The 21,764-nt window shown below is 42.0% G+C and overlaps 1 protein-coding gene across 2 annotated transcripts in view; it reads right to left on the bottom strand.

The window, feature by feature from the left end:
* QRSL1 (glutaminyl-tRNA amidotransferase subunit QRSL1) overlaps positions 1-21,764 on the bottom strand; it is a 67,105-nt gene that overhangs the window by 40,990 nt on the left and 4,351 nt on the right. For both annotated transcript variants that reach the window (XM_075862226.1, XM_075862227.1), the window contains 3 exons: positions 19,886-19,984; positions 19,685-19,781; positions 2,461-2,637 (listed from right to left, as the gene is read on the bottom strand). In XM_075862226.1, coding sequence (XP_075718341.1) covers positions 2,461-2,637; positions 19,685-19,781; positions 19,886-19,984 — 373 coding nt within the window. The remainder of the gene's footprint in view (positions 1-2,460; positions 2,638-19,684; positions 19,782-19,885; positions 19,985-21,764) is intronic.

The raw sequence follows: 21,764 nt of genomic DNA, 5'->3' as shown, positions 1-21,764 counted from the left end.
AACATCTGCACTCCAAATGGCGGTCCTTCCCTTCTGAGCCTTGCCGTGTGCCCAACCAGCAGTTTATGACCACATATGGGGTATTGCCGTACTCGGGAGAAATTGCTTTACAAATGTTGGGTTCTTTTTTTTCCTTTATTTGTTGCGAAAATGAAAAAATTTGAGCTAAAGCTACGTCTTATTGAAGAAAAAGGATTGTTTTTATTTTCACTGCCCAATTCTAATAAATTCTATGAAACATCTGTGGGGTCAAAACGCTCACTACACCCCTAGATGAATTCCTCAAGAGGTGTAGTCTCCTAAATGGAGTCACTTTTTGGGCGTTTTCATTGTTTTTTTCCCCTCAGGGGCTTTGCAAATGTGACATGGCCTCCGCAAACCATTCCTGCTTAATGTGATCTCCAAAAGCCAAATAGCGCTCTTTCCCTTCTAAGCCATGCCGTGTCTTCAAACAGCCGTTTATTACCACATGTGGGGCATTGAGAAATTGCTTTACAAATTTTGTGGTGCTTTTTCTCCTTCAGTCCTTGTGGAAATGAGAAAAAATAAGCTAAACCTACATTTTCTTTGAAAAAATGTAGATTTTCAGGGCCTACTTCCAATAATTTCTGCAAAAAAACTGTGGTGTCAAATCGCTCACTATACCCCTAGATAATTTCCTCAATGGGTGTAGTCTCCAAAATGGGGTCTCTTGTGGGGGGTTTCCACTGTTTTGTCTCCTCAGGGACTTCGTAAATGTGACATGGCCTCCGCAAACCATTCCTGCTAAATATGATCTCCAAAAGCCAAATGGCACTCCATCCCTTCTAAGCCCTGCCGTGTGTTCAAACAGCCGGTTATTGCCACATGTGGGGTATTGTTTTACTCGGGAGAAATTGCTTTACAAATTTTGCGGTGCTTTTTCTCCTTCAGTCCTTGTGGAAATGAGAAAAAATTAGCTAAACCTACATTTTCTTTGAAAAAATTTAGATTGTCATTTTCAGGGCCTACTTCCAATAATTTATGCAAAAAACCTGTTAGGTCAAAACGCTCACTATACCCCTAGATAATTTCCTCAATGGGTGTAGTTTCCAAAATGGGGTCACTTGTGGGGGGTTTCCACTGTTTTGTCCCCTCAGGGGCTTTGTAAATGTGACATGGCCTCCGCTAACCATTCCTGCTAAACTTGAGCTCCAAAAGCCAAATAGCGCTCTTTCCCTTCTCAGCCACGCCGTGTCTCCAAACAACCGTTTATTACCACATGTGGGGTATTGTTTTACTCGGGAGAAATTGCTTTACAAATTTTACGGTGCTTTTTCTCCTTTAGTCCTTGTGGAAATGAGAAAAAAAAATCGCTAAACCTACATTTTCTTTGAAAAAATGTTGATTTTAATTTTCATGGTCTACTTACAATAATTTCTGTAAAAAACCTATGCGGTCAAAATGCTCACTGTACCCCTAGATAATTTCCTTGAGGTGTGTAGTTTCCCAGATGGGGTCACTTTTGGTGGATTTTGACTGTTTTGGCACCGCAAGAGCCCTTCAAACCTGACATGGTGCTTAAAATTTATTCTAACAAAAATAAGGCCCCAAAATCAACCCCGGTGTTCCTTTGCTTCTGAGGCCGGTGCTTCAGTCCAGTAGCACGCTTCGGCCACATGTGGGATATTTCCTAAAACTGCAGAAACTGGGCAACAAATATTGAGTTGCATTTCTCTGGTAAAACCTTCTGTGTTATAAAAAAAATTGTATTAAAAATTTATTTCTGCAAAAAAATATGAAATTTGTAAATTTCACCTCTACTTTGCTTTAATTCCTGTGAAATGTGTAAAGGGTTAAGACATTTTCTAAATGCTGTTTTGAATACTTTGAGGGGTGAAGTTTTTAAAATGTGGTGACTTTTTGGGGGTTTCTAATATATAAGGCCCTCAAAGCCACTTCACAACTGAACTGGCCCCTGTAAAAATGGCCTTTTGACATTTTCTTGAAAATGTGAGAAATTGCTGCTAAAGTTCTAAGCCTTGTGAGGTCATAGAAAAATAAAAGGATGTTCAAAAAACGATACCAATCTAAAGTAGACATATGGGGGATGTTAATTAGCAACAATTTTGTGTGGTATAACTGCCTGTATTACAAGCAGATACATTTAAATTGAGAAAAATGCTAATTTCTGCAATTTTTCGCTAAATTTTGGTGTTTTTCACAATTAAATACTGAACATATCGAGCAAATTTTGCCAGTAACTTAAAGTCCAATGTGTCACGAGAAAACAATCTCAGAATCGCTTGGATAGGTGAAAGCATTCCGGAGTTATTACCACATAAAGTGAAACATGTCAGATTTGAAAAATGAGGCTCGGTCAGGAAGGTCAAAAGTGGCTAAAGAGGGAAGGGGTTAAATTCAAACCTAAATAGATTTATTGATAAAGAAAGGATGGAACTGTGAACAAGGAAAAGCTTTTTATTATGTTCAGTCACTCACACGTAGCATGTTCCAGCTGACACAGAAGCAGCACTGCCTCCTGAACTTCCTCCACTTATTACCCAATCAGAATTTTCATTGCCATCGGGACAACAGTCTATTCTCTTCTCCCTGTATTGCTTCGAAAAGCTCCATGGATTTTTTACTGGTCCAAATATGCTATCAGTGCTGCCAGACCTATGGGAAACAAAACAAATGTAACTTTGAGATTTCGATATCCACAGTATCGACAAACAGAACTCCAGTTGTAGCAAGGATATTAGAAGCTAAATTTGTTTAAACAAATGCTAAATCAACACAATACACTAGAATAGGATAGAGACCTACATACACACATATATACATACGCACACATACTAGGCATGCACGATGCATCGAAACTTCGATATTGTTATGTCATGTATTTCGATACTAAGAGGTGCGGCCGCACAGCTAAGTATAGTAACACATGAATGTATGAGAGTGGGGCTGCGACTATGTAATACAGCCATTGCCCCGCTCCTGAGTCCTGACATGTGTGTGCGCGTTCAGCATGATGTGATGCGACCATGGCGGGCGCACTACAAAACATCCCCATGTTCTGTCTTCCGTGCCTAAACAGCCGCTCATCAGTGCAGCACTCGCTGCATCACCTCACGCTGACCACGCGGGCACTTGTTGTCAGAAGTGGGGCAATGGCTGTATTACACAGCCGCAGTCCCGCTGTAACGGCGGAGGTCAAAGAAACCTCTCATCTCCGCAGCTATTCCCCTGAATGCTGCGATCAAAGCTGACTGCAGCATTCAGGGGAAAATGAGAAGGGGGGATGCCCCTTGGATCGCATCACAGGAATCATGAGGGACATACCATATATGGCCAGACAGCCCAGGGTCCATTGAAGGACCCCAAGGCTGCCTGGATCCAGCAATAGAGCCCCAGACCATCACACTTCCTCCTCCATGTTTGACAATTGGTGTCACATACTGAGGAAGCATCCTTTCACGTACACGATGACGTACAAAAACCCTGAGTGATGAACCAAAGATGTCAAATTTTGATTCATCAGTCCATTAGACCTTCTTCCACTCTTAAGTAGTCCACTGGAGCTGCTGCTTGGCCCAGGCAAGTCTTTTTGTTTTATTTTGCAATCTTAGCAGTAGCTTTCTTACTGATATTCGACCTGTCAAACCTGCAGATATAAGTCTTCTCTTCACAGTTGAAATGAAAACATCTTTTTTATTTGCCGCATTAAGCTGGGCTTGGAGATTTTGTTCGGTGGGGCTCCGAATATACAAATCCAGAACCAAGCTCCGCATATAAATACAGCACCAGAACCAAGCTCAGTACATATATACACCACCATAACAAAGCTCAGTACATATATGCAACACCAGAACAAAGCTCAATACATATATAAAACACCAGAACCAAGCTCAGTGCATATATACAACATAAGAGCCAAGCTCAGTACATGTATACAACATCAGAACCAAGCTCAGTACATATATACAGCACGAGAACCAAGCTCAGTATATATACAGCACTAGAACCAAGCTCATACATATATACAACCTCAGAACCAAGCTCAGTATATATATACACAGACAATATCAGAACCAACCTCAGTACATATATACAACATCAGAACCAAGCTCGATACATAAATACATCACCAGAACAAAGCTCAGTATATATATAAAGCACCAAAGAGAAGCTCCGTACATATATACAACTCCAGTACCAAGCTCAGTACATATGTACAGCACCAGAACCAAGCTCAGCATATAAATACAGCACCAGAACTATGCTCAGTACATATATACAACTCCAGAACCAAGCACAGCATATCAATACAGCACCAGAACTAAGCTCAATACATATATACAACACCAGAACAAAGCTCAGTACATAAATACAGCATCAGAACCAAGCTCGTACATATATACAGCACCAGAACAGAGTTCAGTACATATATCCAGCACCAGAATAAAGCTCAGTACATATATAGCTTTGTTCTGGTCCTGTATATATGTACTGACCTTGGTTCTGGTGTTGTATTTAGGTACTGAGCTTTGTTCTGGGGATGTATATATGTACTGAAATGGAATGGCCTAGTGAAAGGCCATACCTCAATCCAATTTAGAATTTGTGACATGATTTAAAGAGGCTCTGTCACCACATCATAAGTGCCCTATCTCCTACATAAGGATATGGCGCTATAATTTAGGTGACAGCAGTGCTTTTTATTTAATAAAACAATCTATTTTCAACACTTTATTAGCGATTTTAGATTTATGCTAATGAGTTGCTTAATGTCCAAGTGGGCGTGTTTTTACTTTAGACCAAGTGGGCGTTGTACAGAGGAGTGTATGACGCTGACCAATCAGCGTCATGCACTCCTCTCCATTCATTTAGACAGCGCATAGGGATCCTGCTAGATCCTTATGTGCTGTCTTATACTAACACATTAACGATATTGAAGTGTTTAGACAGTGAATAGACATTCCACGTGATGTCTATTCACAATCTCTGCACTTCGTTACTGTTTCTATGGTAGTTACAGCAGAGGAGGCGTAATCTCGTTGTAACCTGTCATTTACTGCGTAATCTCGCGAGATTACGCTTCCTCTGCTGTAACTATCACAGACAGATTAACGAAGTGCACATATTGTGAATAGACATCCCGTGGAATGTCTATTCACTGTCTAAACACTTCAGTATCGTTAATGTGTTAGTATAAGACAGCACATAAGGATCTAGCAGGATCCCTATGCGCTGAGTAAATGAATGGAGAGGAGTGCATGACGCTGATTGGTCAGCGTCATACACTCCTTTGTACATCGCCCACTTGGTCTAAAGTAAAAACACGCCCACTTGGGCATTAAGCAACTCATTAGCATAAATCTAAAATTGCTAATAAAGTGGTGAAAACAGATTGTTTTATTAAATAAAAAGCACTGCTGTCACCTACATTATAGCGCCCATCTCCTTATATAGGAGATAGGGCACTTATAATGTGGTGACAGAGACTCTTTAAAGACTGGTGTACACCAGCACAACCCACCTAACTTAAAGGAGTTGGCACAGTTTTGCCTGGAAGAATGGGCATAAGGAAGACACATACCTTAAAAGACTTAGAGGTAAGCATGTTGTGTAAATCAAATCGTACATTCTCCCTAAAGATCCATTTTAATTCAATGTCGTAAAGCAACAAAAACAGAAAAACTAACGGGGTAAATACTTTGGCAAGGCACTTTGTATATGAAAATGCTTGTAGAACTTGATCCCCCACTATCTAAAAATCTTACCAATGTTGAATACCATCACTGAGAGTGAGGGAAGGGGGATCACCCTGCATCTACCTGACACAGAGCCTTTTTCATGTATTTATAGAGAACAGCCTTCTGGGGTCAGATTTCTGGGGTTCCTTGTCCCCTTCTAGTGTGTTTGTGTCGGGAATTTCTCTTTTTTTTCTGCACAGGTTAAGGCTCTATTCAGGGGCGGATTTACCTATACGCACAGCCTGTGCCTATAAGCGGCCCAAAGGAAAAAGACGCCTGCTTAAGGGAAACATTTTACATATGAATACACTGAATAATTGTACACAAATTATGTGTATTTATATATTAGCCACTCACAATGATGAGGTGGAGAAATGGGGTTCATCCAGGAGGGACAAAAGGAACACTGCAGAGGGTACTAGATGCTTCATTTTCTAAGAGCAGATAAATATTTTTAATTCATACATGACTAAAATTACTAAGGTACCAGACAATGGGGCAGATTTACTATTTGTGCTGCGACAAAATGCTGGTCTAATTTGCGCCTTCTTTTTGCCGCAAAACATTTTAGACAAATTTATCAATGAAGTATTAGTAAATCTGTGGCCGCTTTCTTCTTCGCAATAAAACAAGCTGTAGAAAGCAGAAATGGGGGTGATCTTCACTGCCGATCTCATGAGTTGGGAACTAATATGGGCACAAGCTGAGCAAGTGGGATTCCCAGACCACAGAGTGCCAAGCTAAAGGAACTTGTACTTGATATTTTAACAATACATTACTAGAATTATGGAAAATATTCTTGCTATGCATTTACAAAATTAATTTAAATGCATAAATTTTATTTGAAAGGAAACCACACATTGGTGAATTTGGTGATGACAGCCATATTTTTTTTCCTTTTCCAAAATATATAACATGTTCGGAGATAATGTATAAACCACCACTGGACACGGTTAATGACAGTAAACTAACTGTGGAGAACAAATAGTAAGTCGCACAAACCTGCTTGGAAACACTGGCTTCACAATAACTAGTCAAAAACTAGTCACGGCTAATCTGTTATAGTGATTTCGGGGATGACAATCAACATAGATCACGATGCAAACCATGTAAGTGCTGTATAAACATTGAGAAATAACTATGAAACAGTTAAATAAAATATATGTTAATAAAATTAATATGAAACAAAGCTTATTGTAACTAGCCACAAGAGAAATGAATGAAAATTGCATGCCACTGATTCATATCATTGTAAGGGCTTATTCAGACGAACATATAATACGTCCGTGCAACGTGCGTCGCACGGACCTATGTTAGTCAATGGGGCCGTTCAGACTGTCAGTGATTTTCACGCAGCGTATGTCCGCTGCGTAAAACTCACGACATGTCCTGTATTTGCCCGTTTTTAGCGCATCACGAACCCATTGAAGTCAATGGGTGCGTGAAAACTGCGCAAGGCACACGGACGCACTTCCGTGTGCCGCGTGTGATGCGCGCTACAGTAGTCAAAACTATGAATGAAAACAGAAAAGCACCACGTACTTTTCTGTTTACAAACATAAAAATAGAGTGTCATAATGATGGCGGCTGCGTGAAAATCACGCAGCCACGCATCATATGCTGCTGACACAAACAGCTCTTAGGCAACTTTTGCGCACGCAAAACGCTGCATTTTTTGCGCGCGCAAAACGCACACGCTCGTGTGAATCCGGCCTTAACATCATGTTTTGGCAGAGGAGAGCTCTTATAACCAGACCTGAAACCTTGTGTAAACCATAGACGTAGTATGTGTTACCTTTCCCAGCACAGAGAGTATTTCTTATAAAGTATTGACAAGTCTGCTTTCACATGGAACAAGATAAGTCAGTTCAGTTTGCTGTTCTAGAGTTCTTATTACCATTCTTATTTTAATGGCAAGTATCAAATCTCCTTGTTTCTCCGAGCAATGAACATAGGCTGTGGTCACAGTGTACTTAAGTCAATTATTATCCATTCATGAGCTTACATAGCAGCTGCCTCTTTTTATCCACACCAGAATGCAGGTGCATGAAAACTATTACCGTCAACATGCTTTTCAATTACACTTCATGTTAATTATAGCAAAGTAAACGACTGCTTAAACTAACAAAATACAACCATATTGTGCTAACAAAGCAACGCAAAGAAAGAGATAGGAAAAAAAGAGATAGGAAACTTATCCTGTCTAATTATAGTAGTGCATTAAATATGCAGCCTTGCGTTTAAAGCGTACCTAACCTTTCAGGTGACATTTCAGAATGAGCTGTTATGTGTGTATATGAGGAATAACACTATTGCTAGCCGTTATATGACTTGTATACTGCATTTTTTTTTTTTAAGCAGTTTTCACCTCTGCAGGCTCTCTCTCTCAAATTCCCAGTTTTCCCTTAGCAAGTGGGTGGAGCGTAACTGCTATCATGTCTCTTATACACAGCACACAGGAGAAGACAACATTTTGCACTTCTATCTCTTTGTAGTACACACATATCATCAGCAGCAACATGGAGGACATCCTACAACAGTGATGATCAGTGTAGCTGTGAATCCAGCACTGGGGTTAGATATAACACTTATTAAAAGCTGCAACAGCAGAATCTGTGTGTCTCTCTCCGTCTGTCTCTCTCTCATTCTGCTCCTGCTCCCCCTTTCCATAGACTTCTATAAGCTACGGTGAGTTGATAGTCTGTGTTTTTCAGTCAATTTCGTGAGTGAACAGTTTGGAGGGAGTGGGGGCTGAAGTGGAGAAAGGGGCATTTTCTTGAATAAGGCATATTACAAAATTTGTTATATTCCCTTATACTATTGATTTATGCAAAATTTGTTTCAAAGTTAATAACTATTTATAATCCATGGATTAAGGTATTTTCACATGGCAGATTTTCTGCAGAAAACTCTGCAGCAAATCCGACCCAGAATCTTCAGGGAATTCAGGCTAATCTGTGTTGAGCCACCTCCTGGGATATCACATCGTCCAATGTGATGCTGCAACCGGTGATTAGCTGCTGCGGTCATATGGGACAGAACATCATTCTAAGAGTCAATCAACACAAACCAGCTTGGTAAAAGTTGTAAAATGTGGATGTTTGTTCTAGATGTAATATTTTCTCTGGAAATGCAGCTATTCCACAGCACAAAAAATACCTTTCATTCCACAGCATAAATTGAGATGCTGTGGACTAAAAAACATCTGCACTGCAGTTCATCAACTGCAAAGCAATTTCCCGCAGCATGCCAATGAGATTCGTTAAAAGGGTTGTCCGAGCATGGGGCAACTTTTCATACAGGATAGGTCATCAGTACATGATCAGTGGGGGTCTGACACCCAGACCCCACACCGATCAGCTGTTCCAGCTGCCTCCGGGCACCGGATTGTCCGTGCCAGGAAGCAGATGGCTCTGGTCTCAGTATAGCGGTCGTGCTGTAGCTCTGCGCCTATTCAAGCTAATAGGAGCAGTACTGCAGCACGGCCACTATACAGTGTACTGAGCCATCTGCTTCCGACCATGGCCACTGCATAACTCTGGTGCAGCTGGAACAGCTGCTCGTTGCGTGGTCCGGGTGTCGGACCCCCACCGATCATATACTAAAGACCTATCCTGTGGACAAGTCATCAATATGAAAAACCGCCCGGTGCCCGGACAACCCCTTTAAATCTCATCCAGTTTGCTTCTACTGTAATACACTGCAGATTCGCAAATTCGGACGGAAAATCTGCAGCAAATATGCTACGTGTAAACATAGCCTTAGAGTTTAACTATATGCAAACAGATACACTATATGGCTAAAATTAAGTGGACATCGTACCATCACACACCTACATGAACTTATTGGACATACTATTCCAAAATCATGGGCGTTAATATAGAGATCAGCCCCCTTCAGAGTCTATAACAGCTTCAATTTTTCTGGGAAGACTTTCCACAAGATTTTGGCGTGTGTCTGTAGGAATTTCTGTCCATTCATCCAAAAGAGCATTTCTGATGTCAAGCACTGATGTTGGGCGCAAAGGTCTGGTGTGAGATTGTTGTTCTAATTCAGGTATTCAGTGGAGTTAAGTTCAGGGCTCTGTGCATGCCACTAAACCCTAGCCACAATTGTCTAAAATGTCTGTTTTCTGTAGAATTAACCCCTTTCTACCCTGTGCCAAACATGAAAGGTGCTCACGAGTGGTAGCTTCCACACACAATGTACCGACCAGGTTTGGAGCTAGCTGATGCCGATGGGTTGTCATGGCAGCTGGGGGCCAAATAAAGGAGTCGGAGCCGAACTGGCTGCCTGTCAATATAATACTGATATGCATAATACACTTCACTACATAAGTAGTACAGTGTATTATGTATCGATCAAACAATCGCATATTCAAGTCCCCTAGTGGAAATAATAATAAAAGTTTAATAAAGTGTAAAAAAAAATATATGTTTCCTTATCAAATGCTTCATTAGGGGAAGAAATAAAACAAAAAAACTTAAATCACTGTGCTACCAATGTCATGACACCTAACTATCTGCCCCAGGTAAGTAGAGGGCACACTTATGAACATATGTACACCTTTGGAAGCAATTTTTTTTAAACTGAATGTATTTTGTGTTTTTAAGCAACTTGCAAATTCACTTTTAGTAAAGTATTTAAAGCAAGGGAAGAGCTGATCTACATCAGTGCCACTGAGGAGCTGCTAATTGACTGGGACTATAATAAGGTGTGTGAACAATCAGGTTTTGTTACGATTAGCAGCAGGACAACTGCTAATCAATGATTTCTGTTATCTCTGTGTATGGGCGTTGCTAGGCAATGCCTTTGGTCTGAGTCTGGATTTGGCCATCGTTCAGCTTCAGGCCTGGATTACTCTGGTGCTGGTTATACTATTTAAAGAGGCTCTGTCACCAGATTATCAAATCCCTATCTCCTATTGCATGAGATCGGCGCTGCAATGTAGATAACAGTAAACTTTATTTTATTTTTTTTAAAACGATCATTTTTGGCCAAGTTATGAGCAATTTTATATTTAAGCAAATGAGCCTTTCTAATGGCCAACTGGGCATGTTTTCTCTTATTTCCAACTGGGCGTGTATTGTGTTTTTAGCAACTGGGCATGTTTACTTCTTTCACTGCACAATCACACTGGGCTGTGGATCATGCTGGGCTGGAACAATGAGAAGTGTAGGACACTGAGTAGTCACTGATTGGTCAGCCTCATACACTCCTTTGTACAACACCCAGTTGGTAAAAAGTAAAAAGACGCCCAGTTGTCCATTGAGAAACTCATTAGCACAGATCTAAACTAGCTCATAACTTGCTCAAAAATGATTGTTTTTCAAAATAAAAACCACTGCTCTTATCTACATTACAGCGCCAATAAGATTATGTAGGAGATAGAGCATTTATAATCTGGTGACAGAGCCTCTTTAAGTGTTTATTCCCAGTAATAGATCAACGGGCTGGTTCCCGTTATACCTCCCGACTTAAAACAAATATATAAAGGAAGGATTAACTTATAAAATATAACTAAATTTTTCCCATATAAAATGGAATAACAATGTCAGTGTGTATAATGGTATTGCATATACAGCCTAAGTGTTCAGCTTGATGAGTATAAGGCTGGGTTCACACGACCTATTTTCAGGCGTAAACGAGGCGTATAATGCCTCGATTTACGCCTGAAAATATGACTACAATACGTCGGCAAATGTCTGCACATTCATTTGAATGGGTTTGCCGACGTACTGTGCAGACGACCTGTAATTTACGCGTCGTTGTTTGACAGCTGTCAAACGGTGACGCGTAAATTGACTGCCTCGGCAAAGAAGTGCAGGGCACTTCTTTGCAACGTAATTTGAGCCGTTCTTCATTGAAGTCAATGAAGAACAGCTCAAGATTTACGAGCGTCACAGACGCCTCGCATAATGCGAGGAGGAGCTTTTACGTCTGAAACGACGCAGCTGTTTTCTCCTGAAAACAGTCTGTCTTTTCAGACGTAAAAGACTGTTCACGTGTGCACATACCCTTAGATAGACAAAATAGACGAGGAGACAGCACTTCCAACATATGTCAGCTTTTTAATCACCCGTGCGACGTTTCAGTCCAGCAGGACCTTTCTCAAGAAACGTCGCACGGGTGATTAATAAGCTGACATATGTTGGAAGTGCTGTCTCCTCGTCTATTTTGTCTATCTGATATTGGGGACCGCGGATCCGGTCCTATTGAGGCGTGCACCCACTTGTGGTCCAGTGCTGTGGTAATTTTCTGCTTTGCATACCCTTAGGGTATGTGCACACACACTAATTACGTCCGTATTTGACGGACGTATTTCGGCCGCAAGTACCGGACCGAACACAGTGCAGGGAGCCGGGCTCCTAGCATCATACTTATGTACGATGCTAGGAGTCCCTGCCTCGCTGCAGGACAACTGTCCCGTACTGTAATCATGTTTTCAGTACGGGACAGTAGTTCCACGGAGAGGCAGGGACTCCTAGCATCGTACATAAGTATGATGCTAGGAGCCCGGCTCCCTGCACTGTGTTCGGTCCGGGACTTGCGGCCGAAATACGTCCGTCAATTACGGACGTAATTAGTGTGTGTGCACATACCCTTAGATAGACGTTCCTAGAACATATACAGCAAGGTTGCTCAGGATCGTAGGAGTATACTATGGTATTCTGCCTATCCCTATAGCTAAATCTCAACCCTCACTGTTGACAACGATATCGGGCACTCGTTCTAAAAAGAACGACCCCGTTGTCTCTGGAACCTATCCCTATAATTAATTCTGTGATTCTTGCTAGAGCTCCTACTCCTACACGTTTCATCAGAATTACTGGCTCATCAGGGAGAATGTGAGCCTTACAGCTTGACAGATAGTGTGGCAATGGCAGCGGGCACTTAGACGCACGCTCTTTTGTATATGTGTTGGCTCCGCCTCTTCCGGGGGCTCGATCATCGGACATCCAATAGGAAAGGGGTGCTACTGCGTCATCACACTCCCATCGATATCGCCTCCTAGATGGGCTGGATTAATGGTAACATATAGGGGATTAGTTCAGCCATACCTCTAAGTGGCTACTTTGCTTTCCTAAATCATAGTTGCATTAGCACATTAGTCTTATATGATATGTTAGATAATATTTAGTGTAGTGCCTAAGAATTCGTTAGATGGCACAATAAGTAGATTCTAAGCAATTTTCACGGTCATATATACACTGAGCTTGATGCCCAGTTCAGACCATACAGATATTGGGGCGTTATTCTGATGTGGAGAGCCGCTGGATTCATAGAATGAGATCAGTGACCCCAGAAGGCCTGAATGAAAATCTCAATAATGCATGTTTTCTCTAATATCTGTGACAAATTCAGTGCCTAAAGATTAATTTTGATGTAGGGACCACTGATTTAGATGTTACAGTTTAGTGTCTCATGTATTCTGTTTATACTGACACCTTTTATTTAATCCCTACATCCTTATTTACTCTTAGAAGTATCTAATAGCTCTTTGTTGTCATTATGTGTCTTTAGGCACTGAATTTGTCACAGATATTAGAGAAAACATGCATTATTGAGATTTTCATTCAGGCCTTCTGGGGTCACTGACCTCATTCTATGAATCCAGCGGCTCTCCACATCAGAATAACGCCCCAATACCTGTATGGTCTGAACTGGGCATCAAGCTCAGTGTATGTATGACCGTCAAAATTGCTTACAATTTACTTATTGTGCCATCTAACGAATTCTTAGGCACTACACAAAATATTATCTAACATATCATATAAGACTAATTAATGTGCTAATGCAACTATGATTTAGGAAAGCAAAGTAGCCACTTAGGGGTATGGCTGAACTAATCCCCTATATGTTACCATTAATCCAGCCCATCTAGGAGGCGATATAGATGGGAGTGTGATGACGCAGTAGCACCCCTTTCCTATTGGATGTCTGATGATCGAGCCCCCGGAAGAGGCGGAGCCAACACATATACAAAAGAGCGTGCGTCTAAGTGCCCACTGCAATTGCCACACTATCTGTCAAGCCGTGAGGCTCACATTCTCCCTGACGAGCCAGTAATTCTGGTGAAACGTGTAGGAGTAGGAGCTCTAGCAAGAATCACGGAATTAATTATAGGGATAGGTTCCAGAGACAACGGGGTCGTCCTTTTTAGAACGAGTGCCCGATATCGTTGTCAACAGGGAGGGTTGAGATTTAGCTATAGGGATAGGCAGAATACCATTGTATACTCCTACGATCCTGAGCAACCTTGCTGTATATGTTCTAGGAACGTCTATCTAATACTCATCAAGCTGAACACTTAGGCTGTATATGCAATACAATTATACACACTGACATTGTTATTCCATTTTATATGGGAAAAATTAAAAGTTATAATTTATAAGTTAATTCTTCCTCTATATATTTCTAATACTATTTAAGGCCCCATGCACACAACTGTAAAACCGCAGGCTGTACCACGGTCCGTGGTTTTACGGACCCATTTGGTTCAATTGGTTGCGGATACCTTTCCGTAGCGCTACGGATGGGTGTCCGTGCCGTAGAACCGTGCCGGGTATTATGGAGCAGGTCCTATTTTTCGGGCCATGCCCCTATACTTTGTATGGGAGCACGGCCCGAAAATGCGGCCGGTCGTGCCCGCAATCGTGGGCTGTGATTACGGGAATCGTGTGCATGGGGCCTAACTGTGCTAAACTCTTTCCAGATTCTAGTTGGTGACTTTGTTCTTGTCTATGTGTTTGTTTGTACTGTGGCACTTGTTACTCCTCTGAGGTTGTCTAGTTTTGGTATAGTGGTTTTCTGTGTATCCTGGGATCAGTAGTTCCACTGGTTTGTTTGCCTTTCCTGTACTTTGGTCTGCTGCCAAATTGCTGTCTTGCCCTGCTGTGGGATAGTATTCAGATAGGGTCAGTGAGTCCTGTTAATTCTTGTCCACTGTCTTTTCATCTGTTAACTGCTTGCATGCTATTCATCTACCATTCACTCCATTTATACATTGTCTCCATCTTCTAATACATTCAGTATTCCGTTCCGCTCATCCACTGGTCAGTTACTTGTGCCTTTTGTTTTCTGTTAGTATTGATGCGTGCTTTACCCTTGTGATAGCGACTGTCTGGTATTGCAGTCTTAGGGCTTATTCAGATGAACGTGGAGAAACTCGGACGTGAAAAACAGCCGTTTTTCATGTCTGCGTTGCCCCCGTGCAGGTTCCGTTTTCACAGATCCCCATAGATGAGTCTATGGAGGGATCTGGGAAAATGGAGGAAAATAGGACATGTTCTAGTTTTCCATGGACCCTTCACACGGTCTGTTGAAACAACGGACCCTTCACACGGTCCGTTGAAACAACGGCCGTGTGAAAGGCCCCATTGAAATACATGGGTCCGTGTGGTGACCCCATTGAAATACATGAGTCCGTGTGACGGCCGTTGTTTTAACGGCTGTCACACGGACGTATTCTACATTCGTCTGAATAAGGCCTTAAAGGGAACCTGTCACCAGCAATTCACCTATTGAACTTCACATATCCTCCACTGGCCACTGCTATCAAAAGTTCATTGCTTTTATCCCCTCTACTAAACTCCTCCTCCAACTGTAAATAACGGTCTGCGAACATTTTGCGCCTTTTATGGTAATAATCCGGTGTCCCTTTGTACGCAGACACCAGAAGAGGGCATCAATGTACTAGCGCAGTATTTTGTGTGCTGGGGAAGGTGAGGAGCTGTCAATCAAAAGTAAGGAGGCGGGGTAAACTCGGAAAGACTTGAGGAATGAAGATATGATTCTTTTCAAACTAAGATCTGACTCTTTTCTGCTCATTAGCATACGGTGTGGGAACACAAAAAAACTGAATACTAAAGCTACAGAGCTGACTAAGAAGTAAATGATAGGTTATATAGAAATGATTTTTCACCCACTACCACCTGGTATTGCTGGTTTTATAGGTGAAATGCTGGTGACAGGTTCCCTTTAAGCACCACCAGAGGAGGTTTGGTCTATATGTTAAAGCCGTGCCCAAGGTATCTTCCTGAAGCCATTTATCAAATGTATGCTTAATAAATTTTGATAATAGAACTGTACATTTGGACTGAAAGAATGCTACATCTTAATTAAAGGGGTTTTGCAAACTTAGACATTTATGGGATATCCACAGATATGCACGTTCTGTCTGCAACAAACTTTCATACATCCATGACTTATTTATCATAACCTTCCCTTCCTGAGTCAAACTGAAACATGGCTGACACTCTCTGATACAGCCTTCCCTGCAACTATCTCTTATGACGGCCTTCCATTTACTCAAACTCCCCACCCTGGCAACAAACATGGTGTAGGAGTCAGAATTCTCTTATCGGAGAACTGCTTCTTTAACCCAACTCCACCTCTACCCTCCTTTCTTTTGAAGTACACTATGTCCGCAGCTCACCACGCAAAAAATAAGCCCATACCGCTCAATCAACAGAAAAATAAAAAAGTTATGTCTTTCAGAATGTGGCGACAAAGCACAAATTTTATTTTTAACAATTAGTTTCCTACTTGTAAGTAGTAAAACATAAAAAACACTATATAAATTTGGTATCGCCATAATTGTATTTACTGTTAAAATAAAGTTAACATGCCATTTTTAACGTATGGTGAAAGCCGTAAAAATGAAACCCCTCAAAATATTGAGGAATCGCTGTTTTTTTCCTATTCCACCGCACAAGGATTATTTTCCCAGTTTCCCAATACATTATATGGTACAATAAATGGTGCCTTGAAAAAATACAACTTGTCTACAACTACAACTTGCAAAAAACAAGTCCTCATATGGTGATATCGACAGAAAAATTAAAAAGTTATGACTTTTGGAAGGTAGGGAGGAAAAAATAAAAACGAAAATACAAAAAATGGCTGCGTCCTGAAAGGGTTAAATATGCAACCATCCCACTCATCCTTACGGAGCTATCCCTTGACCCGTCCACTTTGTCCAACTATTGCACAATCTTACTACTCCGATTTACTTCAAAAGTCCTTGAACAACATGTCTACCTTGAACTGTCCTCCAACTTCTCATTCAATTCTCGTACTGACCATCTACAAACTGGCTTCCGACCCAACCACTCCACTAAAATGCCCCTAACCAAAGTCACTAATGATCTTTTACTGCCAAAGCCTCAAGACATTACACTGCGCTCCTCCTGCTAGGCCTGTTTTCTGCCTTCAACACAGGCAACCACTCCCTCCTGTTAAAAATTCCCTCAATTTAGCATCACAGACTTGGCCCCCTTCTGAATCTCCTCAAACCACACCAATTGAGCATTTAGGGTCTCCCACTTGCACGCCACCACCTCGTCTCGTCATCCTACCAAGCTACACCTTTGGTCTGGGACAACTGATAAGATCCCATGGCTTAAGCCAGGGGTCTCAAGCACGCGGCCCGCATGCGGCCCCTGGGGCTGTCATCTGCGGCCCGCAGGACACAGAGCCGCTAGGATCGGCTCTGCTCCGAGACTTTGGAATTCCCTGACATCGCTGTCCACATATGAACAGAGATGTCTGGGGCTTCCCCAGAGCCGGAGTCCCGAGCAGAGCGCTAGTACAGGCTCTGCTCCAGGACTCTGTGGAATTCCCTGACATCGCTGTCCATATATGGACAGTGTGTCAGGGTCTTCCCCGGAGCGGAGTCCCGGGCAGAGCGCTAGTACAGGCTCTGCTCCAGGACTCTGTGGAATTCACTGACATCGCTGTCCATATATGGACAGTGTGTCAGGGTCTTCCCCAGAGCGGAGTCCCGAGAAGAGCGCTAGTATCGGCTCTGCTCCGGGACTCTGTGGAATTCCCTGACATCGCTGTCCATATATGGACAGTGTTTCAGGGTCTTCCCCAGAGCGGAGTCCCGAGCAGAGCGCTAGTACAGGCTCTGCTCCGGGACTCTGTGGAATTCCGTGACATCGCTGTCCATATATGGACAGTGTGTCAGGGTCTTCCCCAGAGCGGAGTCCCAGGCAGAGCACTAGTACAGGCTCTGCTCCAGGACTCTGTGGAAATCCCTGACATCGCTGTCCATATATGGACAGTGTGTCAGGGTCTTCCCCAGATCGGAGCATGTTTGGACACGCGATGTCTGGGGCTTCCCCAGAGCCGGAGTCCAGTGCAGAGCTCTAGTACAGGCTCTGCTCCGGGACTCTGTGGAAATCCCTGACATCGCTGTCCATATATGGACAGTGTGCAGGGTCTTCCCCAGAGCGGAGTCCCAGGTAGAGCGCTAGTATAGGCTCTGCTCCGGGACTCTGTGGAATACCCTGACATCACTGTCCATACATCAACAATGATGTCAGGGGCTTCCCCAGAGCAGGAGTCCCAGTGATGTCAGGACCACAGCTGGAGTCCCAGAAAGAGCCTACTAGCGCTCTGCTCGGGACTCCAGCTCTGGGGTTGCCCCTGACATCTCCTCTGTCCATATATGGACAGTGATGTCAGGAGAAGAGCTGGAATCCCAGGCAGAGTGCTAAAAGCGGCTCTGCTCTGGGACTCCAGCTCTGGGCAAGCCCCTGACATCACTGTGGCCGCATCCGCAGGGGGCTCTGCGGCAGCATCCGCAGGGGGCTCTGCGGCAGCATCCGCATTTTATAGTAATGTAGTATTATTATTATTATACTAATATAGTGTTATAGTAGTTCAAATAAGTAATTTATTAACAATAAATTTGTATTGTATCAAATTTGAAAGTAATGCGGCCCGTCAACTTCCCATTTTTTCTATATGCGGCCCACTTACCCTGCCGAGTTTGAGACCCCTGGCTTAAGCAGTACCACTTTTATGCTCAGGGATGTCTATTCACAATCTCTGCACTTCGTTGCTCTGTCTGTGGTAGTTACAGCAGAGGAAGCGTGATCTCGCTGTAAATGACAGGTTACAATGAGATCACACTTCCTCTGCTGCAACTCCATAGAAACAGTAACGAAGTGAAGAGATTGTGAATAGACATCCCGTGGAATGTCTATTCACTGTCTAAACACTTCAGCATTGTTAATGTGTTAGTATAAGACAGCACATAAGGATCTAGCAGGATCCCTATGCGCTGAGTAAATGAATGGAGAGGAGTGCATGATGCCGATTGGTCAGCGTCATACACTGCCCTGTGGTCTAAAGTAAAATTACGCCCACTTGGGCATTAAGCAACTCATTAGACTAAATCTAAAATCGCTAATAAAGTGGTAAAAATAGATCGCTTTTTTAAATAAAAAGTACTGCTGTCACCTACATTATAGTGCCCATCTCCTTATGTAGAAGATAGGGCACTTATAATGTGGTGACAGAGCCTCTTTAAGCCCTTACAAAAGCTCTAAATTTATGGGAAAAAATTATTTTCCTAAAAGTAGTAAAACATAAAACTAAAACATATCAATTTGGTATCCCCATAATTGTATCAACCTGAAGAATAAGGTGAATGTGTCGTTTTTACTGCCTGATGGTCGCAATAAAAACAAAATCCCCCAAGAAATGGCATAATTGTTGTTTTTTGCCCATTTTACCCCACAAATAATATTTTTCAGCTTCCCAGTACATTATAAAGAACAATAAATGGTGTCATGAAAAACTACAACTTGTCCCGCAAAAAACAAGCCCTCATACGACTATGTTGACGAAGAAATAAAAATATTATGGTTTTTGGAAGGCTAGGAGGAAAAAACGAAAATTAAAAAACTCAAATTGGCCTGATTTTTAAGGGGTTAAAAACATTTTTAAATTTAAGCAACAAAAATAGTCTTGATTAAAAATATTGTTGTTTTTTTTTTTCATACAGCTCCTATGCAGACCTATGTGTCTCCATAAAAGCTATTTACAAAGTGACTTCATTCTGGGGCAATAATAATAAAAATGGTTGCTAATGTCTAGCCTAAAAGTTATAAGCCACGTAACATTTTATCAAAGAATGCACACATTACTGTTATTAGCACATTACTTACCCCATAGCAAATTCATCCAGATTAGTTTTTCCCATAAGCACTGCTCCGTGATCAAGAAGTCTCTGGACGACTGTAGCATTATAGGGAGGAATGTAACCTGAGGAAAAAAAAATAACAAAATGGTGTACATTTATACAGATATCTAGTTGGTGAGATTAACCTTTCTACATTTATAGTTAACAAATAAAAAAAAATATTTACCTTTTAGCATTTTTGATGCACATGTCGTCTCTATATTTTTGGTGCTAAAGTTATCTTTAATTGCAATAGGAATGCCATCTAAAACCCCAAGGGGCTTACCTGCAATTTAAAGTAAATAATTAAATATACAATTGAGAGTATTCAAAGAAAAGCAGAAAGTACATGGAACCGTTAGGCCCTGTTCACACAGCTTTTTTCCATCTGGAATTTTGAGGCAGATTTTGACTTATTTTCACCAAGTTATGAGCGATTTTAGCTTTATGCTAATGACTTTCATAATGCCCAACTGGGCGTGTTTTTACTTTTGACCAAGTGGGCGTTGTGGAGAGAAGTGTATGACGCTGACCAATCAGTGACCAGTCAGCATCATACACTTCTCTCCATTCATGTATTCAGCACATAGTGATCCTGCGTTGTTCACTATGTGCTGTCACTTACTCACACATTAACGTTACTGTAGTGTCTTGACAGTGAATAGACATCGCCTCCAGCCAGGACGGGGTGTCTATTCACAATCCAGACACTTCGGTAACGTTTGTGTGGGATTTACAGCACAGCAAGCGTAATCTCACTGTAAACTGTCATTTACAGCGTGATCTCGCGAGATTACGCTTGCTGTGCTGTAAAGCTAAAATCGCTCATAACTTGGCGAAAATAGATTGCTTTTCTAAATAAATAATACTGCTGTTACCTACATTACAGCGCCAATCTCATTATGTAAGAGCTAGAGCACTTATGTGGTGACAGAGCCTCTTTAAGTATGTATTGCTGTATATTGTTTTTTTTACCAGCTCCTATTATACTTAATAGGGGCACAACAATGACAGATCTGGGGGTCTCCAGTAGGCCCCCAGGCTGCCACAACAACCATTGGCACCCAGCGATCGTTTTGTGGAGGACCAATAGGCTAACGAAGGGGGCCACCCACCTCAAACCTCATAAATGCCACAGTCACTATTGACCGCAACATCAAGTGGTTAAATATCCGGGTTCTGCGTTATTTCTTATGCCAGTTTATGCAGTGACATATCAGCTGTAACATGCAGCTGACACCCGCCAAGTATGGAGCTCCATACATTTCCTTCCCACCTATGACTTAACTGTACATCAAATGTTGGGAAAAGGTTATTATATAGAATACTTGTCTCACACAGAGCCCTGAAACCCTTGCCCCTCAAGCATAGGCCGTATAGTTTGATGTGAGAATTTAATTGAAATGCCGGGTACTTTGAATTTTGTGAGCATTATTAAACTCTATTGAGTTTGCGCAGTTGGTACAGTGTTATTCTATGTCAGCTCTATTCCAAATGCTATAGTCCTGTTACCAGAATCCGTAACGAGATTATACCGTTAACGGTGGAACGACCGGGCCCAGCTGACCTCCATCTAAAAAAAACACCCAATGCTGCTTTTTGCTTTCCCTCATGGTGTGAAGGGGAGTAGTATGTCCTGAACATAGGACTAGTTTGTGAAGGTTTGGCTGTCTGAGCGGTAAATCTTATATAAAGAATGGTGGAATGGAGACTCTGTCTATACATGCTCCGGCCAGTTACAAAGCGTGCGTGGTTTCACCCATTGTATTTTGCATTGCTCACTGAAATAAATTCATAGAATCCCATTAAGGGGCTAGGTACACTTTTTAAATAAAGATTTAGGGCTTATTCAGATGAACGTGATATACGTCCGTGCAACGCGCGTGCTTTTCAAGCGCATCGCACGGACCTATGCTAGTCTATGGGGCAGTGCAGACTTGTCAGTGATTTTTGCGCAGCGTGAGTCCGCTACGTAAAACTCACGACAGGTCCTCTGTTTCTGCGTTTTTCGTGCATCACGCACCCATTGAAGTCAATGGGTGCGTGAAAATCACGCATGCCACACG

This window comes from Rhinoderma darwinii, chromosome 4 (genome assembly GCF_050947455.1).
Source record: "Rhinoderma darwinii isolate aRhiDar2 chromosome 4, aRhiDar2.hap1, whole genome shotgun sequence".
Classification (NCBI taxonomy): Eukaryota; Metazoa; Chordata; class Amphibia; order Anura; family Rhinodermatidae; genus Rhinoderma; species Rhinoderma darwinii.
Note: the sequence above shows the minus strand (reverse complement) of the source record. Positions and strands in the feature narration are given on the sequence as shown.